The sequence below is a fragment of the Lactuca sativa genome, chromosome 4, assembly GCF_002870075.4.
Source record: "Lactuca sativa cultivar Salinas chromosome 4, Lsat_Salinas_v11, whole genome shotgun sequence".
NCBI lineage: Eukaryota > Viridiplantae > Streptophyta > Magnoliopsida > Asterales > Asteraceae > Lactuca > Lactuca sativa.
This window is the reverse complement of record NC_056626.2, coordinates 5630048-5655617: the sequence shown is the minus strand read 5'-3', so window position 1 is coordinate 5655617 and position 25570 is coordinate 5630048. Positions and strand designations below refer to the sequence as shown.

At 38.1% G+C, this 25570-nt stretch overlaps 1 protein-coding gene across 3 annotated transcripts; it reads left to right on the top strand.

The window, feature by feature from the left end:
• Window positions 1–18900: 18900 nt before the first annotated feature.
• On the top strand, window positions 18901–22925 carry LOC111893440 (uncharacterized). 3 transcript variants are annotated; one of them, XR_008231364.1, is made up of 4 exons: window positions 18901–19119; window positions 19546–19732; window positions 19866–21863; window positions 22278–22925. XR_008231364.1 is itself a non-coding variant. In XM_052770140.1 (2 exons), the coding sequence occupies exon 2, from the start codon at window positions 19921–19923 to the stop codon at window positions 21793–21795; it is 1875 nt and encodes a 624-aa protein (XP_052626100.1). In that variant the 5' UTR covers window positions 18902–19119; window positions 19866–19920; the 3' UTR covers window positions 21796–22182. The 3 variants fall into 3 exon arrangements, 1 of the variants encoding a protein (XP_052626100.1); XR_008231363.1 differs by lacking the exon at window positions 19546–19732 and having other exon boundaries at window positions 18902–19119; XM_052770140.1 differs by lacking the exons at window positions 19546–19732; window positions 22278–22925 and having other exon boundaries at window positions 18902–19119; window positions 19866–22182.
• The last annotated feature ends 2645 nt before the right edge of the window (window positions 22926–25570 follow it).

Genomic DNA, 25570 nt, shown 5'->3' with positions numbered 1-25570 from the left:
CTAGAGAGAGAAAGTAGTGAGAGAGAGTGAGAAGGTGGTAAAGAGTGTTCAAGTGGTATACACTTCCTTTTTATATGCCTCGGGTATTGCACCCGGTACACGGCTACCCGATGTTAAAGTTTAACGGGGTTAAAACTTTTTACTCGGGTGAAGTGGTTGGAAGATAATATAACTTTGTTTGGTTAAACGGGGTTAACACTTACCCGTTATATTTACTTATACTAAAATGATAATGTCAAGAAAATATGAATAAATAGATATTTATTTATTGACGACTTCAAATATTTCGGAAACTAATACATAACTACGAATTCCGTTGGTGAAAACGGGATTATGTAACGACAATAAGTTTGGGTTGTCACATCATCCCCCCGTTAGGGGAATTTCGTCCCGAAATTTAGAATTCATACAGATAAGTATTACAATACTACTAAGCGAAGAGATGGGGATATTTGAGTTTCATTTGATCTTCGCGCTCCCAAGTGAATTCCGGTCCCCGCTTTGCGTTCCACCGAACTTTCACAATTGGGATGCGGCTTTGTTTCGTCCATTTTACTTCCCGATCCATAATCTCCGCAGGATCTTCCATGAAGTTGAGGCTCTCATTGACCTCGATCTCGTCAAGAGGAATCACGGGAGTCTCGTCGGACAGGCATTTCTTCAGGTTTGAGACGTGGAAGGTAGGGTGGATGTTACTTAGCTCGTGGGGTAGGTTGAGTTTGTAGGCTCCAAGGCCGATTCTAGCAAGGATCTCAAAAGGTCCTATGTACCTCGGGTTCAGCTTTCCACGCTTTCCGAAGTGTATCGTGCCTTTCCAGGGCGAGACCTTCAAATGGACTCGGTCTCCCACCTGGAATTCCAAGGGTTTTCTCCGTTTGTCTGCGTAGCTTTTCTGTCGATCCCTAGCGGCTTTTAATCGTTCACGAATCTGTACAATCTTTTCGGTCGTTTCTCGAATAATCTCCGGACCAGTGAGAGCGCTATCAGGAACTCGTCCTTTAGCTAACTGAGTGTCACCCACCTCAGCCCAGCACAGAGGGGATCTGCACTTCCGGCCGTAGAGGGCTTCGAATGGAGCTGCCTTGATGCTCGTATGATAACTGTTGTTGTAGGAAAACTCCACAAGAGGTAAGTGTGTATACCACGATTTACCGAAGTCGATCACACAAGCTCGCAGCATATCTTCTAGAGTTTGGATCGTCCTCTCACTTTGTTCGTCAATCTGCGGATGGTAGGCTGTACTCATGTCCAGCCTCGTCCCTGGCACCTTTTGTAATGATTGCCAAAATCTAGAGGTAAATCTACTGTCTCTGTCCAAGATAATAGACATAGGGACGCCATGCAGCCGCACTATTTCCTTTATGTATATTCTTGTGAGTTTCTCCATCTTGTCCGTTTCCTTGATGGGTAGGAAGTGCGCATACTTGGTCAATCTGTCGACAATGACCCAAATGGTATCCAACCCACCCGCTGTCTTGGGTAGCTTGGTTATAATGTCCATTGTAATCCGCTCCCACTTCTATTCCGATATCTCTGGTTGTTGGAGGAGTCCTGATGGCTTCTGATATTCGGCCTTGACCTTCGCGCAAGTAAGGCACTTGCTCACGAAGGTAGCAATCTCCGCTTTCATGTTAGGCCACCAGTATAGCTTTTTGAGATCCAGATACATTTTATCTGAACCTGGGTGGACGGAGTAGCGAGTGTTGTGTGCTTCCCTCATGACCAATTCTCTGAAACCTCCATGGTGCGGAGTCCAGATTCGGTCCATGAAGTAGTAGGCTCCGTCACCTTTGACCTCCAAACTTTTATCCATTCCGCGCAGGGATTCTCCCGTCACATTCTCATGCTTTAAGGCTTCCAGCTGAGCCTCCCTGATCTGCGCGGATAGATGCGAACAGATAGTCATTGTCAGTGACTTGGTTCTTCGTCCAGAATACTCCTTCCTACTCAGGGCGTCTGCTACTACATTGGCTTTCCCCGGGTGGTATCGGATTTCGCAATCGTAATCACTGAGTAGTTCGACCCATCGACGCTGCCTTATGTTGAGTTCTTTCTGGTTCAGTATGTGTTGGAGGCTTTTGTGATCAGTGTACACCACGCTCTTTGTCCCATACAAGTAGTGTCTCCAGATTTTTAGTGCGAAGACGACCGCTCCTAAGTCGAGGTCATGAGTAGTGTAGTTTACCTCATGTGTCTTTAGTTGTCTGGAGGCATAGGCGATGACCTTACCTCGTTGCATCAAGACACAACCGAGCCCCTGATTTGATGCATCGCAGTATATAACAAAATCCTCTGTCCCTTCGGGAAGGGATAATACCGGTGCGGTGCATAAAGCTCGCTTCAGGGTCTGGAATGCCTTCTCCTGTTTCTCTTCCCAATCAAATGATACACCCTTATGTGTCAACATGGTGAGAGGCTTCGCAATCCGAGAGAAGTTTTGGATAAATCGGCGGTAGTAGCCAGCGAGGCCTAGAAATTGGCGAATTTCTGTAGGCGTCTTCGGTGCTGACCAATTCTCAATAGCTTTTAACTTTGGAGGGATCCACGTGGATTCCTTCTTCACTAACCACATGTCCTAAGAATTTAACTTTTCGGATCCAAAACTCGCACTTAGAGAACTTCGCATATAACTTCTCTGATCGCAGCGTTTCCAGGACTCGTCGCAGGTGATCCTTGTGTTCTTCCTCGCTTCGAGAGTAGACGGGTATATCGTCAATGAAGACGATGACGAACTGATCTAGATATGGACGACACACCCTATTCATCAAGTCCATGAATACTCCGGGGGCGTTAGTCAGTCCAAAGGGCATCACTACAAACTCAAAATGCCCGTAACGGGTTCGGAAGGCTGTCTTCGGGACATCTTCCTCAAGCACCCGTAACTAGTGATACCCGGATCTAAGATCAATCTTGGAGAAGTAACTTGCTCCTTGCAGTTGGTCGAATAGATTGTCGATACGAGGGAGAGGATAACGATTTTTGACTGTGAGTTTGTTGAGTTCCTTATAATCGATGCACATCCGAAACGATCCATCCTTCTTCTTCACGAACAAGACCGGAGCTCCCCAAGGTGAGAAGCTCGATCTTATAAAACCCTTGTTGAGCAGTTCGTTGAGTTGACTGGATAGTTCTTGCATTTCGGCAGGCGCTAGATGATAGGGCGACTTAGCTACGGGAGTAGCTCCTGGGACTAGGTCGATTCTGAACTCAGCTTGACGTTTGGGAGGTAGACCTGGAAGATCCTCTAGGAAAACATCAGGGAATTCGCATACAACGGGAATGTCCTTTGGATCTTTCGATTTTCTGGCTAGTGTCGACGACGTGAGCAAGAAAGGCGTGATATTCCTTGCGCAAGTATTTCTGAGCCTGAACACTGGAGATGATACGAAGGCTCGTACCGGGTTTATCTCCATAGATCAATAGGGTTTCGTGATTTGGAAGATTCAGGCGGATGGCTTTGTCGGAGCATAGGATATCGGCACGATGAAGACTCAGCCAGTCCATTCCAACAATGACATCGAAATTTTTGATCGAGACTGGTATAAGATCGATTGAAAATGGGTGATCGTCTAACGTGAGGGTACAACCTATGTAGATTTCATTAGAGCTTTCAGTCTTTCCGTTAGCCATTTCTACTAAGAATGTTTCTTTTAGTGGTTGGGGGGTTTGTTTGAGTAAGTGTTTAAAGTTTTGGTTTATGAAGCTTCTTTCTGCACCACTATCGAATAAGACACATGCATAAGAGTTGTTGAGAAGAAACGTACCCGTGACTACTGTGGGATCCGCTACCGCTTCATTGTGTCCGATAGCGAGTAACCTTCCAGTTCCCCCAGCATTTGTAGCCTTCGGACAGTTCTTCTTAAAATGACCAGCTTCACCGCAGCCATAACACGTCGGGGTCACTCCCGAACCTGGAACTTGTGAGATAGGTTTGGGAGGGGCCTTGCAGAATCGCACCGTATGGCCCTTCCGACCGCAGTTGGAACACTGCAATTCACGGCAGGGGCCGTGGTGGTGGAAAGGACATTTGGGTAGATTCCCACTATAAGCTTTTGGTGGTGCAGGAGTGGCTGGAGTAGTGGCAGCATGGACCGCCACGATTTTCTGGTCCTTGGAGGAGGTTTGAGTTTTCTTGCCTTTCTTCTTATTCCATCGCTTCCTCTTTCTGTCAGATGAATCGGGTGGTGCAGTGGTAGTTGTGGTTGTTGTTGCTGGTGTGGAAGAGACTTCATGGTTGATCAGACTCTGGGCCAATTCCTTGGCGCTGTCGAAAGTGGTAGGGCGTGAGGCCAGAACGTTTCCTCGATACGGGTGCACTAAACCCCAGATGTATCGTTCAATCTTCTTGCTTTCGGATGGGATCATGTTGGGACACATAGCTGCCAAGTCGCAGAACCTGGACGTGTAGGCTGTTATGTCAGTCCCTTTCATCTTGAGGTTCCAGAGTTCCTCCTCAAGTTTCTGTATTTCGCCCCTAGGGCAGTATTCCTTCCTCATAAGATCCTTTAAAGTGTCCCAGCCCATGGCATTGGCTGAAACCAAGGAGAGTGCACTGACATGGCCGTTCCACCATGTCAAGGCCCTGTTAGTGAGGGTAGCAGTTGCGAACTTGATTTTGCTCTCTTCGGGGCAAGAGCACATTTCAAACACAGCTTCGGTTCTTTCGAACCATTAGGATAGTGCCAGAATTCCTCCAGTACCGTCGAAGAAGGTAGGTTTACAGTTCATGAAGTCCTTATAAGTGCATCCCTGCACTCTTTGATGGACTTCACCGAATCTAGAATTTCCACCGCTCGCGTCCCCAGAGTTCATTTGGGCCATGGCTGCTGTCACAGCCGCGGTCACTGCTGTTTGGAACAGCACTGGGTTGAACTGTGGAGGAGGAGGGGTTTGAGTTGCTGGTCTTCCTCTGTTTGGACGCTTTCGTGGAGGCATCTTTCACTGGAAGGTCATAGAAATAATAGCAATAGTAAGTGTCTAGTGCAAATGCGAATAGAGTGTTTCGTGGATTAAATCAATATAACCCAAGATCAGAATGAGAGTCATAGCAATAGAGTAATCAATTGCCAATATACTGGTATTAATGATGTAACACAAGTTCATGAAAATTGACCTAACATTAGGTCTTACATCAAACCATAAGGAAAATGTTGGCAGTTTAGAGGTCTAGTTAGAGTATTTTTAAGCTAGGAATGTTTACAGACAAGAGTTCTACGGAACATAGAGAGGAAAGGCTAGTCCTTTAAACAAAAGAGTGAGGTAACTAGACGTCTTCTACTGGCGACGGTTACTTGTTGGGCGAATCCTCAGATCCGCTAGCTGACGCATAACCTCTTGAAGGTGTCGATCGTGAGTCCTTTGGCGTGCTCGGAGTTCCTTAACTTCGGCTCGGGATGCAGCCAGTTGATGCTGCAGAGCCTCGTTGGTCCTCCTTGTCCTGTCCATGGCTTCTTCAAGTTGGTGGATGCGAACCGTGTTGAGATTTGAGTTGGCATCCACTTCTACAACTCGACCAATAGCAGCTTGACCCTGCTCGACATTCCTGGCAATCCTTCGGATCATGATGGGAAGAACCCGGCCTGCTGATCCCCATTCGCTTATGTTATAGAAGCTTCGGTCTCCATTGTAAGGTAAGGGTTGGCCCTGCTCCTCGCTCCATCGGTGCAATGATATGGACCACATAGGAGTGGGTCCCTGAAATGCCGGACGGGGGTTGGGGTTTGGAGCTTCAGGAGGTTGGTTGTTAACTTCTGGTTCGGATCTCGAGCTATCCGAGAAGCCTTCAGCATGATGATCATCCAAAGGGATCGGGTGATCATCGTCTGACTCCTCATCGAGCCATCCTCTATTGCCCTGGTTTGGATAGTATGGATCACCGGGATGGTGGAAGCCAGCCATGCTATCTACGCGAGAAAGGGGAAAGGAAAGGTTAATAGACGTACTACTTTAAGATACTTATAAGATGAATCGTTATTAGTCAACCCAATACTTGCGTAGTGCATACCGATTACATGTAACCGAAGCAAGATTGTCCTTCGAATAAGCAACCCTAACTTCAGACTCCCAATCAAACAAGAACAGGGAATGAAGCAAAGGCTACAGATTCTGAGTCTATAGCGCCCTAGTCACATGTAACCGTGGTGTATCCACTTAGTAACTATTGTCCTACCAGTAACGACCCTTTTTGTTATCACATACGTGTGTTCTAGAGATACAGAATACTCCTATAGTATTCTTATGGTAACGTTATTGTGGTAGTGTTGGTAAGTTTTTATACTTGTTGCAACACCACAACCAAGCTTAGGCACATGCTAGTCACTCCCAGGAAAACGTAGTTGATCAGGATACATCCCCCCAAATGTGACTATATGTCTCTAAGCCCAATTGTGCTATCCAACAATCTTAATACTTTTGTTCTGTTCTAGGGTGATACTGACTTCTGTGTTTTATAGTGATGTGTGTATATATATACTTAGTTAAATCTTTTAGATACTTAACAGTATATATTATTGGTCAGAGTGTTTTAGTCCCGAAGCGTTTATAGTTCGTATATCTTTTATAGGTTGATATACTTGATTCACTATAAACAATGCTCTAATACCAATCTGTCACACCCCAAAACCAATAACGGCGGAATACGTTTCGGGGTGGAGGACGTCATGTACACTATCATAACAATTTCATAATAGTAAAAACAAGAAACATACAACCATTTCATTACATAGTGAGTTTAATTACGAGTGTGTTTTGTAATGTTTAGCAAACACCAAAAATAATACAAAAATAAGAGATGGATCTTGTATGCTCCACCTTCTCCAAAATGCTGCACCTGTACCTGTCTATCTTTGACCTGAGGATACAAGTTATTTTGAAAACGAATATCAGCATAAAGTTGGTGAGTTCATAAGAGTTTAGTGTGAGTTTTTGTATAAAAGTATTAGAACCGATAGTATGAAAAGCTACAATTTTACAATCATAAGTAGTAGAAAATCCTATATTTTCCAGAAATACATTGTAAGTGAAAACCTTTAAGAAACATGTCATTTTCATCTTTGAAAACCATTTATTGTAAAAGTATAATAGTGAATTTACAATAAGTAATGCAATACGGTAGATTATGCCTGAAGTCAATAATAGTGGTGCAAACTTTCTTTAGTGTTAAATACTTGTTTACTTCGGGATATTAACTTAGCCTTTAGTTTAGTGTTTTAGTGTGGTTATAATGTATTCTTTGTATGATGCCAATAGTGTGTATAATAGCGGACCCCATGACCTTCCCGGTCATGCACAGTGTAGTGAAGTAGCGGCATCCCTGGGACTGCACGGCTCGGACTGAAGTTAACAGTCGGGAAGTAATAGTGTCTGCCCCGTATAGATCTATACATATAGCATCGTCTTCCTGTCAGAATACTCTGGGCGTAGTGTGTAGCGAATAGAGTATCTCGTAGTGGGTTAGTGTGTTATCTCTTGATTAGTGCTTTCTCTTGTATTATAGTGTAGTAGTCTTTTGTATAACTCGTATTGTGTTCTCTTATTAGTGTACGGTATCATAATAGAGTGTATTATAGTGTGTAGAGTAGTAGCTATAGCGAGTAATAGTGGCCTTAACTATACCTATTATAGTTAACTTAGTGTGTATGATTCTTGTCAGTTTAGTGGTTTAAACATCGAATGAAATGAAAATACTCGTATCCAACACTAATATATATGATATATAACTAAGAAATCAACGACAGTCGGATGGATAACAACTACCCTAAGCCCACAATCAAACAAGAACAGGAAATAAGGCGAGCTATCGGTCCTAAGTCCTTTAAGTCTTACTTATATAAATATATTGGTGTGGTTACATTTTATAAGGAATTTATTTAATAAAAATATTGTCAAAAGGGAACATTTAGAAAATTGTTTATTTATCCAAAATAGTTTTGAAAACGAAAATCCTTTTTATAAAACATAGTGGTAAATCACATGTGATTTGCACTACGGATAGTGAATCACATGTGATTAATTTCCGTAACATGAATAATTGACTTGTATAAATTTCCATAAACATGTATAATTGACTTGTATCCCCCCCTAAAACATATAAAACATTTGAAAGGTTCATTAAAGGGGTATGAACTCACCTGAAACCGAGTAAATCGGGTGAAAGTGTCGGTTGAGCGTTTTGTACCAATAGAGGACTTGTGCACCTTTTAAGACCCTAATATCATATGAAATATGTATTTTACAAGAAATTAATCATTTTGTGCTTTTCTTTAAGATATTTAGATATTCTAGCATTGATTCGGGGTCTTAGGGCTTAGAAGGGGTTCCCGGGGATCGTATAAGGCCAAATAGGGGTTACGGGGGAGTCCAAGAGTTTACTCCCTTGGAGTTTACGGCCCAAAGGCCACTCCTTTTTATATGCCTCGGGTATTGCACCCGGTACAGAGTGTTCAAGTAGTGAGAGAGAGTGAGAAGGTGGTAAAGAGTGTTCAAGTGGTATACACTTCCTTTTTATATGCCTCGGGTATTGCACCCGGTACACGGCTACCCGATGTTAAAGTTTAACGGGGTTAAAACTTTTTACCCGGGTGAAGTGGTTGGAAGGTAATATAACTTTGTTTGGTTATACGGGGTTAACACTTACCAGTTATATTTACTTATACTAAAATGATAATGTCAAGAAAATATGAATAAATAGATATTTATTTATTGACGACTTCAAATATTTCGAATACTAATACATAACTACGAATTCCGTTGGTGAAAACGGGATTATGTAACGACAATAAGTTTGGGTTGTCACACAGTCAAAGTTAGCTTATTGTGGGAATAAGCAATAAGCACCTCTTTTTTTCCTATCAAAACACCCCCTAAAATTTGAAAATATAAGGAAACAAATTAATAACACATTAATTACTTTCCATAACCTAAAAATTAGATAGTTAATTAAGAAAATAAAAAAATTACCATAAAATGACAAGTGAAAATTAATTTCTAAGAATTAACCACAAAATTACATGTGTCCAAATGCATAAGAAATTGACAAGTGGAAAAAAGTTCTTTATTTATTAGGGAGGATTATGTCTCTTAATTAATATTTGTCACTTGTCAACCTATTGATTATTCGTTTCAAATTTCAAATTTAAAATTTTTCACTCTATCTACATCAAATTAATAACATTAAAATAAAAATAAAAATAAAATTAATACAAATTATAAAGTGATATAATTTAACATATTTATTTAAATAAAAGAATATAATTTTATATACCTAAAAAATCTCTTAATTAATAATTTATTTAAAATAAGTTATTTAAAAATAACTAATTAATAAGTTTGAGTTTTTACTATGAAAATTTAATTAATTTTGTAACTGTGGTTCCCACGGGTTATAAACTAGTAAATAAATAAATGTATAAATATTATTAGAAATGGTTGCATAATAATAAATATAGAAATTTTATATAGAAATGCCAAATCAATGACAATGTCTGCAAAGTTAGTTGAAAGAATAAATGAAAAAAAACGAAACAAAAACGTCAAATTTCATTTGAAAACTCTAAAATAGTTATTTGTATTTAATTGAACTTTTTAATGTTATAAAATTCACTTACTGAATTGAGTTTCTTTCATCATTTCTTCAAATTGTTTTCTCCCAATATTTGCATCCTTGGTTTTTGGAAAATGAATTAGGAGTTTAACAAAGTATTGTTTTTGTTCATATTTGATCCCTTTTATTTTGTACACTATTTACCATTGAACTTGTTTTTCGTGTTCCAAAATACCATTGCAAGCAGCTATGAAAGGTTTTTGGCGACTTTATCACCTCTGATGGTTCTTCGATTATCTTCACTGGCGAGCGTCCGACAAACATGAGTTTTCCGACTCTTTCGAACCTACAAATCAAGATCTCAGTTCTGCACCTTCTCGATCCAAGAAGGAGGGTTGGGCTCTCGATTTTTTTGCTTCTAATGCTTAATTTGTCTTCTTCTTGATTTTCTAGATCTACAAATCGATAATATGCATAACTTAAGTTGAAACCTTGAAATGAGTTCGTTTTGGTTTCGTTTTACAGGAGAAGGGTTGTTGGCAGGAGGTAGACAAAGAGAATCAAGACTAACCCCCTTTCTTCCATGGATTAACCTACATCATCTTTGACTTTCATGTTGTTTAAACTAGTTCCATGGCAGCTTCGAGTTCAACTTGTTCATTATCTTTGAGAATCATAGGTACACAAAAAGAGAATCGACACCAGAAACCATCGATTTCTAGATTTTCTATCCAATAACAATGTACACGAACCCCACCGATTTCCAAATTTTCGATCCAATAACAATATACACGAAAAACAAGTTCAATGGTACATACTGTACAAAAAAGTGATAAAATATGAACAAAAGCAATAGTTCGTTACTCTCCTGAGTCATTTTCCCTTAGTTTTTTATACATATAAGGTTTGTAATTTTGTCTAATTGTTTTCCATATGTTTGATATGAAATGTTTGATTTAGGATACCTGTCACACCCCCGAACCAGGACGGTGGAAATGTCCGGGGGTGGATGAAGTTATTGTATAGTACCATAACAGTTGAATATAAATGAAACATAGCAACCCAAGTAGCATACATTGAGAATACAAACTTACATAGTTTACATATTGTATTTGTTCATAAGTTACACAGAAGTGACAGAAAAGTAAAAATTCCAAAATGCGATAATCCAGTTCTCAAAGACTTATGTACCTGCTTACTGGTTCCCTGAGAATACAAGTGATTTTGAAAAACGTCAACATTGAATGTTGGTGAGTTCATAAGCATATTTGTATGAAAAGATTTGTAACAACCTTGTTTAAAAATGATTTGTATATCTCCATAAAATCCAATATTTTCTATAAAAATGAGTTGTAAGTCTTATACCAAAGGCTGAAAATATATGTATGCATGTCCTTTGTTTCTTTTCCTTGTAATTGTAAAATGTACGTTCCCAGAAAATCCAATATTTTCTTATGTATGAGAACTGTAGTCTTAAATCCTAAGACCAGAAAATGTATGTAATAGTGTACTGAAAGGTAGTGTGCAATTTTACAATTTAGTAAAACTGATGAAGTGTAAGCTTCTCGTAAACCAAGATAGTATTGTTAATCCTTATGTGAGTTATTATATTAATGCTTAATGTGACTGTTATGCATGTACGACGTTCTTCAGGCGTCGGAATCGGTAAGATATTTGTCACCCTAGACTGGCCCGTCTAGTTGTAGCGAACAACTCAGGTGTGGGGTTGTCAATCCCGTATAGATCTATACACAACTATCTCGCTCTCCCTCCATGAGACTCTGGTTTTAATGCATGACTTAAACTGTACGCTAGGTAGGTATGATGAAGTGAATGTCTCACTAGAGCATTAACAGATTTACGTGAACTACAACTTCATTTTTCTTGTATTATGAAATAGTTACACTGTTGGAAATTTATGACATGAGTTTTATGACACGCAAATTATAGTATTAATAATTTGGCTTGTATGTTTTTGTGTAAACTATTTATATAATTTTTATATAAATATCTATTTGTAAGGTTGTTAAAACATAATATTCTTGTGTTTTAAATCATCAAAACAATGACAACTAAAATACGACAGTTTTTACTAGAAAAGTTATTTTTAGTAAAAATCTCCAAGAATTTTTAGTTTTGTAATTCTCATACTTGACCGATTGAAACTTATTTTTCAAAATAGAATACTTTTGTCAATTTTACCATAAAAGTCACGGTTTTTAGAAAAATCAAATGGTGCCTTCAACATTTTTATATCAAAATTTATACCAATGTCAAGTAGTAAAAGTGAGGCATGTAAGTATCCAAAGGTCTAATATATTTTGGCTTATATCTTATATGTTTTTGGTTATCGTTGGGTGCATCGACCCTTAGACACGATTTTGTGTAAACTAAAGTGGTGATAACCACCTAGATCATGATTTTTAGGTGATAAACAAATGAATATATACTTTTATACAAGGATTATTCCATATGTAAGAAAATAGATCTAGTTCATGCAAATATCCAAAGGTCATATACATTTTGTCTTGTAAAAACCTTGAAAATCACAATTTTTGTGTATGAACATATGATAAGTTCATCATTTTATGCACATATTATTTCACAAACAAGTTGGTGCATGCAAATATCCACTAGGTAAACGAGTTTTGACTTGTATCCCCCCCTAAAAGCATGTAAAACTCGAAAATAATGGGGGTATGAAGCTCACCTTGGTTGTTTTCGTCGGTGGTTGGAAGGAAAATGAATGAGATGTTGAGCCTAGGATGAAGATGATGAACCTTGAGAAATTCTTGGGAAGGTTGGTGTTTTAGGGATTTAACACACGAAAAAGTGCGTGTAAACATGAAGAACTTGACAATAAAATGTATAAAAACACTTAGGATTCATGAAGGAACTTACCAAAAACTCCTAGAACCGACCTTAAGGTGGTGATACTCGAAGAAGGTGATTTTGTTTTGAGAAATAAGAGAAGTGAGTGAGTAAAATCAAGTGGAAAGAGTGGGATAAACCACTCTCGGCCGAAGTACATAAGGAGGAGGGGGTGAGCTCTTTTGTCTTTGCATGTTGGTTATTTGGGGGTTATGCATGGAGGCATGAAGTATATTAGGGGGTAAGGTGTGGGTATTTGGTGGTTAATAAGGTGTCATCACAAGTCAAATCTTGGGTTATGCATCCAAAAACCGATTTTTGCTAGCATAAGATAGGGTTTTCGGTTTTAGGGTGGCCGAAAACACCCTTCGTCCTCAAAGGGTTTTCGGTTTTTGGGTGGGTTTGAGTTTTTAGGTTTGACATGGCCCGAGAAAAGGGTTTTCAATCATGGGTTACTTGGGCCGAGAACTTCTAAGCAAAGGCCCAAAAATTGGTTTTTGTTTAGCTATTAGATCAAACTTGAGCTTTTAAGAGATTTTACAACTCGATTCTTAGTGTATGCATATCTGTACTCATACAACATTTTCATTTTGAATTACCATAATCTATTTCAACAATGTTACATAGAGAAATTGTTTGTACTTGAATACAATATTCACCTTAAAATTGCTAGTTGTGACAATACCAAATTGCATTGTTTATCTTATGATTTGTTTTATAGTTACATTTTTTTATATTCAATATTATGACTCTAAAGCGTACCTTATTTGAGTGGTTTATATTGCGGTGATAATATTGAATATGAGAATGGATTCATCAACGGTAACTAGTCAACTTTGACTACTTCAAGTATTCTTAGGTATAAAATATGGTATGAAAAATTAAAAGATTTGGTTTATACACATGTAGGACTAGTATGACACCCATCATATGTTATCATCACCTCAACCTCACTCACAAACTATCCCCTCGTACTCCTCATTGTATCTTCTTAGGCTACCCATCTCATCACCTATGCTATTGATGCTATGTTCTTCAGTCTAAAAAGATAATCATTTCTCGACATGTCGTATTTGATGAGACTATTTTCCCCTACGGCTCAACACTTCCGCATCCCCCCCACTATCGTTGATGATGTCACTTCTTCTCTGTTGCCAACTGCTGCCTTCGGCAGTTCCTCTGTGACTGATTCTATCGTGATCCCAGCAGCCCCTGTCATCACTAACTCCATATATACCAACCCCCATTCCTTTTCACCCCATGACTACAAGAGCCAAACATAGTATACATAAACCTATTACTAGACTCAATATTCTTACCCAAACTGAATCATCCCTTCCCCGGTCTTATTTACATGCTCTCAATTATCCTCATTTACATGTTTCAGATGATCCTCACTAGCATTCAACAATGCAAGAGGAATATGATGCGTTAATGAAAAACAACACGTGGAATTTGGTTCCACAACCACAAGAGGTTAATATTGTTCGATCTATTTGGTTATTTAAGAACAAATAAAATGCAGATGGCTCTTTAAGCAGGTATAGGCCTGGTTGGCGGCAAATGGAAAAATTCAACGTCCATGGATTGATTGTGATGAGACCTTTAGTCTGGTGGTTAAACCGGCTATCATCCGGACCGTCCACAGTCTTTTTGTTTCTCATCATTGGCATGTTCATCAGCTTGATGTGAAGAATGCATTTCTCTACGGTCATCTTCAGGAGACAGTTTACATGCATCAACCTTCCGGGTTTTGCGAACCGGTTCACCATGATTATGTGTGTCGTCTATAGAAGTGGTTATATGGTCTCAAATAGACACCTCATGTATGGTATCATAGGTTTGCTCATTTTGCCACCCAGATCAGATTTACTTAGTGTCTTTGTGATTAATCTCTATTCATGTATAGCGATGGTCATTTTCTTGCGTATATTTTTCTATATGTGGATGACATTGTATTTACTACCTCTTCCAAGGATCTTCTACAGAGACTCGTCACTTATTCAATTAGAAGTTCTCTATGACTGAACTTGGAGATCTTAACTACTTCTTGGGTATTTCATTTCAACGCAACACCAATGGTATGTTCTTCATCCAGAAGAAATATACTTTGGATATTCTAGATCGTGCTCAGATGCAGTCTTGTAATCCTTTTTGCATTCCTGCATACACTCATGCTAAGATGGACATGGTACTCCGGTTGTTGATCCCACACTTTTCCAAAGTCTTGTCGGGGCTCGTTAGTATCTCAAATTCACTCACCTCAACATTGCCTTTGCAGTTCAACATATATGTCTATACATGCACGATCCCCGAGAACCACACCTTCATGACCTTAAACGTATTTTGCGTTATCTACGGGGCATTATTGATCATGGTATTCACCTACATGTCTCTCCTTCACGCGATCTTATTGCTTACTATGATGCAATTTTTTTTTTTTGGGGGGGGGGGTAACATTATTTCTTGGTCATCCAAGCGCCAGACCACCATCTCTCGATCTAACGTTGAAGCCGAATACAAAGGTGTGACAAACGTTGTTGTTGAAACATCGTGGCTTTAGATTTTGCTCTGAGAACTCCATTTTACGTCATCCAACGCCATAATTATCTACTATGATAATGTGAGTGCGTTTTACATGTCTAATAATCATGTTCAATATTAGCACACCAAACACATCGATACTGATATTCACTTTGTTTGTGACAAAGTTGCCATTTGAGATATTTGGGTTTTACAAATTCCTACTACATCTCAGTATGCCGATATTTTCACGAAAGACCTTCCTTCCACTTTGTTCCTTGACTTTAGATCCAGTCTAAAAGTTCGTTCTTCATCTCTCGTTACGACTGAGGGAGGATGTTAGTATATATATTTATGTGTTGTATACTGTCACACCCCAAAACCGATAACGGCGGAATACGTTCCGGGGTGGAGGACGTCATGTACAGTATCATCACAATTGCATAATAGTAAAAGCAAGAAAACAACAACCATTTCATTTACATAGTGAGTTTAATTACAAGCGTGTTCAGTAAAGTTTCAATATACACCAAAAAATATAACAAAAATTAGAGATGGATCTTGTATGCTCCATCTTCTCCAAAATGTTGCACCTGTACCTGTCTATCTTTGACCTGAGGATACAAGTTATTTTGAAAATGAGTATCAGCATAAAGCTGGTGAGTTCATAAGAATTTAGTGTGGTTGATGTATAAAATGTTTTAAAACTTATAGTATGAAAATCTGCAATTTATGTTTATAAGTAGTAGAAAACCCTAGAAAATCCTATATTTTCCAGAAAGTACATTGTAAGTGAAATCCTTTAAGTTGCGTGTAAGTTTTATCCTTGAAAACCTTTAGTTGTAAAAGTCAAGTCTGTAATGTAGATAAGGAAAGTTATGCCTGTTGACAGTAGTAGTGGTGCAAACTTCCATTAGTAATAGATACTTACTTACTTCGGGATGTTAGCTTAGACTTTAGTCTTAGTGTATTACTGTAGATATAAGTGCATTCCTTTATGTGACCAATAGTGTGAGAAATAGAGAGTCCGATGACCTTCCTGGTCATACGTAGTGTAGTGAAGTAGTGCCACCCCTGAGCCTGGTCGGCTCGAACTATAGTTAACAATTGATATATAATAGTGTCTGCCCCGTATAGATCTATACATGTAGTGTCGCCTTCCTTCTGGAAAGCCCTGGTCATAGCATGTAAGTGCGGTAGAGCGTCTTATATAGGGATAGTGTTTTATATTCTGGATTAGTGTTTTCTCTTGTATTATAAAGTAGTAGTCTTTTGTATAATTCATAAAGCGTACTCTTATACATGTATCAATTTGTAATAATAATAGTTATAGTGAGTATAGTAGTAGAAGTAACGAGCAGTAGTCTTAACTATACCTATTATAGTTAACTTAGTGTGTATGGTTCCCGGCATTTGTATAATCAAAGGTATTGAATAACATGAAGACTTTTACATCTGACACCAATATACATGATATATAATTAAGAAATCAACGACAGTCGGACGGATAACAAATACTCTAAGACCACATCAAACAAGAACAGGAAGTAAGGCGAGCTATCGGTCCTAAGTTCTTCAAGTCTTACTTATATAAATATATTAATGTAGATATATTTTTATAAAAAGTAATTTAAACATAACTTGAAAATAATTTAAGAACAATTTAACTTTGAAAATGCATTTGATAAGTATCTACAACCTTTATATTGACAAGTAACTAAAAGTATTGAAAAATTCCTTCTTAATAGTAAGTTATCAATCACATATGATTTGTAAATAAAACTTGTAGTATTGTACTTGTATCCCCCCCTAAAACATGTAAAAACAGTTGAAAAGGTTCATTAAGGGGTATGAACTCACCTGAAATGAGTAAATTGGGTGAATGTGTCGGATGAGCGTTTGGTGTCAAGTAAGGACTTGTACACCCTTTATGACCCTAGTAACATATGAGAATATATGTTTTACAAGTAATTAGTGATTTAAACCCTTATTAAAACATTTAGACATCCTAATGTGATTAAAGGTCTTATGGTTGAGTGCTAGAAGGTTAATGGGTTGTATGGAAGGAGTGTATGACCTCACATTGGAGTTTACTCTCCTAAAACCCACTATAAGTGAGTTCACGGTTGGGAGGCCACATCCCCTATGAGTTTACGGCCGTTAACTCATGGGAGGAGTGTTTTTGAATGATTTCAAGTCTCGTGTGGTTCTAGAAATGGTTCAAAGGAATTATACAAGGCTATAGGGGTGTTTAAGGGTCCAAGAGTATACTCCCTTGGATTTTACGGCCCAAAGGCCACTCCTTGGGAGTTTACGGCCGTAAACCCTATGGTTTATGGTAGTAAACTCTCATACACCCCATTCCTTGATTTCTAGGCCTTTGGTTTAATTCTAACAAATTCTAGTAAGGGTATAGGGCTCTTTAGGGGGCTTACACTCCCATTTTGCATGATTTAGGGGAGTTTACGGTCTAAGCATATGCTTGGGCCGTAAACTCTATTTTTCCCTTCAAATGTTTGTGTTTAATTGTTCCAAACCCGAAATAGCAAGTCCCTAATCCATATCTTAAGCCTAAGGGTGGTTTGGAAGTGTTTTTGGACATGTTTTGCATGGTTAGAGGGTGTTTACGGCCTAAGCATGAGCTTGGGCCGTAAACCCTCTTTTATGCCCTAAAAATTGTTGTTTTGAGGTTCAAACACTTCTAGGTTAATTCCACAACTAGTTTCTAAGCTCAAATGAAGGAAAAATGGGACTTTGGGCACCATTTTAGGGGTTCACGGCCTAAGGAGGTTCTTAGGCCGTAAACTCCTTTTTGATGGCCATTTTGTGTGATTTTTGAGCTATTGCAACAAGAAATGATGTTTAGAACAAGTTAGGGTAGAAGATCTTATGTTTTGGAGTTGGAAACTTGCGGTTTTGAGTCGAAAACGAGCTAGAGAGAGAGTGTAGAGAGAGAAAGTGGGTCTAGAGTGGTAAAAAGTTTCTATGGAGTGTCCAACTCCCTATATATAAGTCTTGGGTGTTGTACCCAGTATATGACTACCCGATACTAATGTTTAACGATGTTTAAACTTTTTACCTGGTTAAATGGTCGTAATAAAAATAACTTTTTCCAATTAAATGGAAATGTAAATTACTAGTTTTTATTTATTTTATCACGACGATAACAACATAAAATTTAAATAAACAAATAAACATTTATTTATTTGACGACCCCAAATTAACGAAACTTTTATAATATAACATATTCTGTTAGCGGAAACGGGTTAATATAACGGAATAAATTTTGGGTAGTCACATATACTTATATCTAGTTTAGCCATATATTGGCCCAAGGCCTTTTTGTATTTACACTCCTGTGACATGTATATATTTTGGCTTGTGAATGTGATTTGGCTCATGGGAAATTACCCTCAACAATATGTCTATTGTAGTTTAGGGGATGAAAGGGGACATACAGGGACGGATCTAGTATGGTGCCAACGGTGGCACCGGCAACACCTAGTTTTTCCTGACGTAATGCAAAATTTTCTATTTTTTTTCTACTATAAAGTGTACCACCGGCAACACTTACTATGGATCGGCAACATCTATTACGGACAAACAACACCTACTACAGAATCCTGGGTCCATCCCTGGAGACATGAGTCCTTGCTATATCTCGAGGAGCTTTGCTTAATTGTATATGATCTTTATGGCGGACTATATGACGTCTAATCCAAATTCCGACTTCTGATTTAGGCCCGAACTACCGTGTTGGTATTCAGCCATCCCACAGGATACACAATTACCAATGATAGAAAGTTTTTAATTGAACATTCAAATAGTATTTAAAAAAAACAACTATTCTCAAATACTTTTGTAGAGTTATGATTTTTTTGTTTATAAGATGATGCAATAAAAAATTTATAAATAACTTTTTTAGTACATATGTATTGATGGAAAGTTAAGACGTATTAATGGAGCGGGGACGGAAAGGGGCGAAACAAAATAACAATTTAGGTATACGGTTTTTCCATTATTATAATTTTATCAAAGCTGTAGAAAGATAAGATCGTGATTTCGCTTTGAAGAACACCCACTGTAGATAGACAAAGAGAAAGACCGAGAGAGATACAGATTTTCCTTTGTTATCCGGAGCAATTTGTGTGAACTCTAATATCCTCTCAAAAAACCTAAAACGGGTATGCATCTTTCTTCCTTTTTGTCGCCATTTTCCTGTTTATTTTGGCACTTCCTGTCGTTTTTTGCACCGATCGAGCTTCGATCTGATTGTTATTTTGTTCTATATTGAACCGTTGTTGATCTTTTAAATTTGATTTGATGTATAGCTGCTTCCCACTTGTCAAACTATGAGATTAGGTTAGCTTTTTTTTTTTTTTTTTTTTTTCATGTTTGTGCTTGTTTCATGTTATAATGAGCTGTTTATTTAGAGATTTTTGTCTGTAACTTGGTTTGGTGGAATTGGTACAATCGTGATTAGAAAGATCAGTTTTTTTTGTGTGTGTCTGGGCCTTAGATCTCTTTTGTATATGATGAAAATTTTGTTAGATTTTGACTTTTGAAATACGTAGATATTTGAGTTCATTTTCATTGCTTCTCTGTTCCAGAAAAAGAAGGCCAAACATATTGACCTTTTGATGTTCTTTTCAAGAAGGATGATCAATGACACATTTAGATTGTTCTAGCAATATTAGTTACATCATTTTCCTATTGTCTCTAACAAAAAAAGTCACTCATGGGAGAGTTTAAGGAGTCAACGTATTGGAAGAAAGTCATTTGTTGTGAATTGAAAATGTAAACACTGCAAGGCTTAAAGACTACTCATCTCTTTCATTCATTCATGAATTATAATTTACTATAAGATTACATATCTTGTTTTATTGGTTGGGTTTTAACATGTTACATATGTGGTAACACACATATACAGGTAATTTGTGGTTTATCTCATCGATCTTGACGAGGTGTTGACTTGAGTTGACTTAATGGCCGAAGAGCAATTAGATTATGGAGATGAAGAATTCGGAGGGTCCCAAAAGATGCAGTATCATGGAGATGGAGCAATTCCTGCACTTGCAGATGATGAAATTGGAGGTGAAGATGATGAATATGATGATCTTTATAATGATGTCAATGTTGGAGAAGGTTTTTTACAAATGCAAAGATCTGAAGCACTTCCATCTACAAACATAGGAAATGGAGGTTTCCATGATCAAAAAGTTAATGTTCAAGAACCTCGATCTGAAGCCATGGTGTCACAAGATATAAACACAAACACAAACACAAACTCAAACACAAACATAAACATGAACATACCTGGTGTTGCAAATGAAAGCGCGTATCCAAAAGAAGGTATGACTGTTGATCTTTTACAAAAAAGAATGGCCCCACTTCCTCAAGTGAGTAATGATGTCCAGATGGGTTTTCGTGGGCCCCAAAAGATCCCCGTGGATCCCGTTAACATAACAAACGAGCCTCCTCCATCTATGCTAAATTCCAATCCTGGTCATCAAATGAACGTGACACGACCTGTCATCACCGAGAATCAAGCCCGTCCACCTGGCGAAACCGGTGCTACCACCCTGTTTGTTGGTGAGCTACACTGGTGGACAACAGATGCTGAGCTGGAAAACGTGTTGTCACAATATGGAAGAGTGAAGGAGATAAAGTTTTTTGATGAGCGTGCGAGTGGGAAATCAAAAGGGTATTGTCAAGTTGAGTTTCATGAGTCAGCATCTGCTGCAGCGTGTAAAGAAGGAATGAATGGTTATCTTTTCAATGGAAGACCTTGTGTGGTGGCATTTGCGTCCCCACAAACTATTAGACAAATGGGCGCTGCTTACGCGAATAAAAATCAAGGACCGGTTCAATCTCAAGAAGCGGGGAGGAGACCGATGAATGATGGAGGAGGACGTGGGGCTGGTGGCGGCGGCGCTGGTGGTGGTGGTGGTGGAGCGAACTTTTCCGGTGGAGATTCCGGGAGGAATTTTGGAAGAGGAAATTGGGGGCGAGGAGGGCAGGGGGTGGGGAGGGGTGTTGGGAATATGAGGGGTAGAGGGGGGATGGGGCCGAAGAATGTGAACGCGGGTCCGGGTTTCGGATACGCGGGACCCGGTTTCGCGGGTCCTCCGGGTGGGTTCATGCATCCGCAAGGTATGATGGGGGGCGGGTTTGACCCGACTTATATGGGTCGTGGCGGTGGGTATGGCGGGTTTCCGGGTGGTGGTTTTCCGGGGATGATGCCGAATTTTCCCGGGATGGGGATTGCTGGGGTGGCGCCGCATGTGAACCCTGCTTTTTTCGGGCGGGGGATGGGGGGGATGATGGGGGGTGGTGGTGGTGGGATGGAGGGCCCACAAGGGGGGATGTGGGGGGACACTGGGATGGGTGGTCAATGGGGAGGAGGAGGAGGAGGAGAAGAGCATGGTCAAAGGACTAGAGAGTCAAGCTATGGTGGTGAAGATGGTGGGTCGGAATACGGGTATACGGATACGGGTCATGAGAAAGGGGCACAACGGTCAAATCCCGGAAGAGAAAAGGAGAGAGGTTCTGAACGTGAGCGTGAACGTGAACGTGAATGGTCTGGGAGCTCTGAAAAAAGACACCGTGAGGAGAGAGATTATGAAAAAGATTATAAATATAAAGAGGAAAAAGACACTAATAATAATCATAATAATAATAATAATAATAATTATAGGGAGCATCATCATCGACAGAAGGAGCGTGAAGATGATTGGGATCGCGGGCAGTCCTCCACCCGGTCAAGGAGCCGATCTCGGGCAGCCCCGGAAGAGGATCATCATCGGTCCCGGTCAAGGGATGCGGATTACGGGAAGCGCAGACGCATGCGGTCAGATTGATGTGACAGTGGTGGAATGGAGTGGAGGGCAATTACGTCATTCTTCAAACTCACTCGGCTGATTGAAAAGTAAGTTCTACATGACATTTGGAGGGACGCGTTTGCTTGCTTTAATTATATCCTTATTGTGTTAAAAAAAAATACATTTACATTTGTAGTTTTTTTTTCTTGTGTGAATTTTTTGGTCTTAAATTTGGTTTGGACATATAAGACCCCTGTGATACTGACCTATATTCTTTATGGGGTGGGGTTACTTATACTTATAGTCCTGCCTAAACCAATCTCAATCTTAGGGCGTGTGACCTTCTTTCTCTTCTCTCGAAATACTTGAAAAGTCAAACTGTTGTTAATGTTAATTTTGTTATACATTATATTTGTTAACAGAGGATATTAATTGTGGAGGATAGATAGTTCTAAAAATCAAAGAAACTATTAATATAAATATATTTAACTTTGGGTGCTTTTGTCATTAATGGTATTCAGGGAACAGAAATGGCAGAAAGCCTTCCTTTGGTTTGTGTGTTTGACCTGGACGAAGCTGACTTGATTGAATGATTGGTTTCTATATATATACATATATATATATATATATATTGTATTGTATTGTGTTGTAAAAAGTAAAAGCATCTCATTTTTGTTGCATTGCATTGTTATGGTGTCATTTAGAAGCATTATCTAGGATAGGATATATGTAGTAATAGTATTGGGTATGTCACCCATTCCATTCTTCTATTTGGTTGTAACTTGCATTGTAATTTATGCCCTCTTGTGTTTTTTTTTAGTCTCTCTGTAAGCTCCAAAACGGAGATGTAATGTCCATGTGTAGAGAGAGATGATATGCTAGCTGTTAGTTATAGGTTGTCTTTATGCTTTCGCCAGTTGCTTCTGTATTTTAAAAGGGTGCTTCTGCAATTGCATGCTATATGTAGCTTTTTAGATTTTCAATGTAACATTGTAACATAGTGTTTAGTGATACTGGACTTTGTTTTGTTGTATTCTTGATTAGGAAAGGAAAGCCAGTTTTGTACTAATTATGTTGTAATTCCTGTAGATTTCAGGGTTTTATTTTTGATCATCCAAGAATGTATCCTAATTCTTCTGTGTTTTCATATCAAGCCTGCTTAATGTGTAGTTGCATGATTTTTTTTTTTTGTCTAGGTTATGTTCTCTGTTTCTTTATGAAATATTCATTGTGTGTGTTTTAGGATATTGTTGTTTCTTGGGTTTAGTCATATCATATAGCTGTGCTCATTCTGTCTAACATGTTGTTAGGTCTAGTAACATGTGCTCAATTACACAGTGGAAATCTTTCTTAATGATGTATGTGGCATGTGGGATTCTTTGTTAAGTAAGTTATCAAGTCATTTCTTTGTTAGGTTACTAAGTCGTCATTTCATTACAGAAATACACATATATAGTTTATCGGATCAATATTCTCCTTGTTTTCTCAAGTGAATAGTTTAGATGGGTTTGTCCTAATTCTCTATTATATGATTATATATGTCTTTAACCATTTATACACATTGATGATTTGGTTATATCCGACACAAGTCATAATGTAGTTACAAATAGGATACACTACGGTGTAGATTTGATAGCATCATCTTAGTGGTCGAGTTTTTTGGGTTTAATTGACTTAATGGTTAAATGCGTAATATGGCCAGTTATAAAGATTGTTTCTTTTTTACTCAAAATGGACAATGACTTGATGACTTAAGCCAAAAAGGTTGGCTTATTGTATTAATACACCAACCCTTTACATGTTTGCAATTATTTTATCTGTGAAAATTATTTGTTGGTATGCAATGGTAAAATGATCATTCGCTTTCATTCAATGGTTTGGTATAGAAAAAAAAAATATATATATATGAAACACTTTATCCATATATAAATATCACCATGAATCACTTTATCCACACGACACTCAAAAAAGAGAAAAAAGGAACAATCCCTTGTAAACAATATCAAAGCAAAGGTGAAAGTTCGGACTAATTTTAGTCATAAATAGGTTTACCTGTGCATTATCTTATAATTTTTCATTAACAAGCTACGTTAAATATCCATCAAACCACATATCCACCAAGGTAGCGTAGCTGGTTTGATATAGGGAATCCTCAAGTTGATCGGGATGGGGACGGCATGAGGATGCCCCAACCACCAGGTATATATTAATATATAAAATAACACAAATATATAGATATTGTAAAATTTAAAATATCTGAAATTTTATCCGAGTATCCCTACTCATTATTAATTACTTGGTTGAAATCATAGCTTTTCTTCTTCATTTATCTAATTTAACCTCGTAATTTAATATCGTATCATATATAATAAAAACATCACTTTACATTTATTGAAACTTTTTGTTCAACATTATGTTCGTGTTATAGTATATTCGATCATATCATACAATTTGTTATAGCTAAAGCTAGTTGATTTTCAATGTACGTATCTAAATTTAGCTAGAAAAAATATTATTATTTTTATGCAATGTTTTTATATTTTGTAAAACCTTTAAACTTATGTTGGTAACATGTTTAATGTAAAGTTTTTATTTACATAAACGTTTTCATAGTAAAATATAAAAGAAATATCCCGTTGGGATGAGGATTGGGAGGACACTCCTCGACCCATTTTCATCTCTAATGTATACCAATTGTTATCATTCGATATAAAAAGGTAAAAAACATCGGGTCAACGGTCTATTCAGGATCATTCTTTGTAATGGGCCTAATTATCAGTATATTACTGGATTTGGTTAAAACCTTCAAAACAAGGTTAGACCGGGTCAAAACGATCTACTTTACCATTTCAATTGAACAAATTACTAAAATCGTTTCTATGGTTTGGTAAAAGTTTGGTAAAAAAATGACTGGTTTGGTCCCCTAAGTTTTTTTTACTCGTACCATCCCTAAGTTATGGCGTTTTTCGTCCCTCGTAGAAATGAAAAAAACTATATTGCCCTTTGTATTTTCTTTTACAGTTTTTTTAATTGTTTGTTTATTGTTTTATTGATTTAAGAAAATTAATTAAGTGATTTATTAAGACCCACTCATGCTCCCACTAAGTCACTAACCACCAATCCACCATCCATCTATTCTGACACCACCACCAACCATATTATCAGTTTCATCAGGTAACACGCAAGATCAAATATCAGAAATCAAAATCAAATAAATACTACACTTTTTTGTTAACTAGTTATTTTGGCTATGAAAAAGTTGAAAGCCTTAAGCATATAATCTACTTCAAGTTATAATCGCTTGCACGTGACCATGGGAGAAATTGGAATTTGGAGGTCATCAAGGGCCTTTGTGTAATATACTAATTTAAACACAAATATCGTATACCAAAACTATAGTCCGCTAAATATTGTTGATGACCTCTCCTCTCCCCTCCTTACTTAGTTACATATACATTGAATCCATTTTTGTCCGGGCTCATGTCATATTCGGCAAACCATAACCATCCCAAAATGAGCATGACCATCTAAGAGCTGAATCCTGTTGAAATAGAACATGTGACAATTCTTTTAAAATGAACATTCGAGTTGAGTTCGAGTACTTAATTTGTGGGATCTAAATATTGTTTGTTATTTAAATGAAAAAAAAAAATTTAAAGTGATTTATCCCAAATCCTTTCGCAACTAAGCCACCCAAAAGATGCCTTGTTGGATTCTTCTATTTTGCTACCCAAAAGATGGCTTTTAAAGTGATAACGAGTTGAGTTCTACACTATCCCGTTATATTGTGATATACATAACAAACGCCACTTCA

Excerpts from the sequence above, each read along its gene's own strand:
- LOC111893440 (XM_052770140.1), top strand. The coding sequence starts at position 19,921 with ATGGCCGAAGAGCAATTAGATTATGGAGATGAAGAATTCGGAGGGTCC.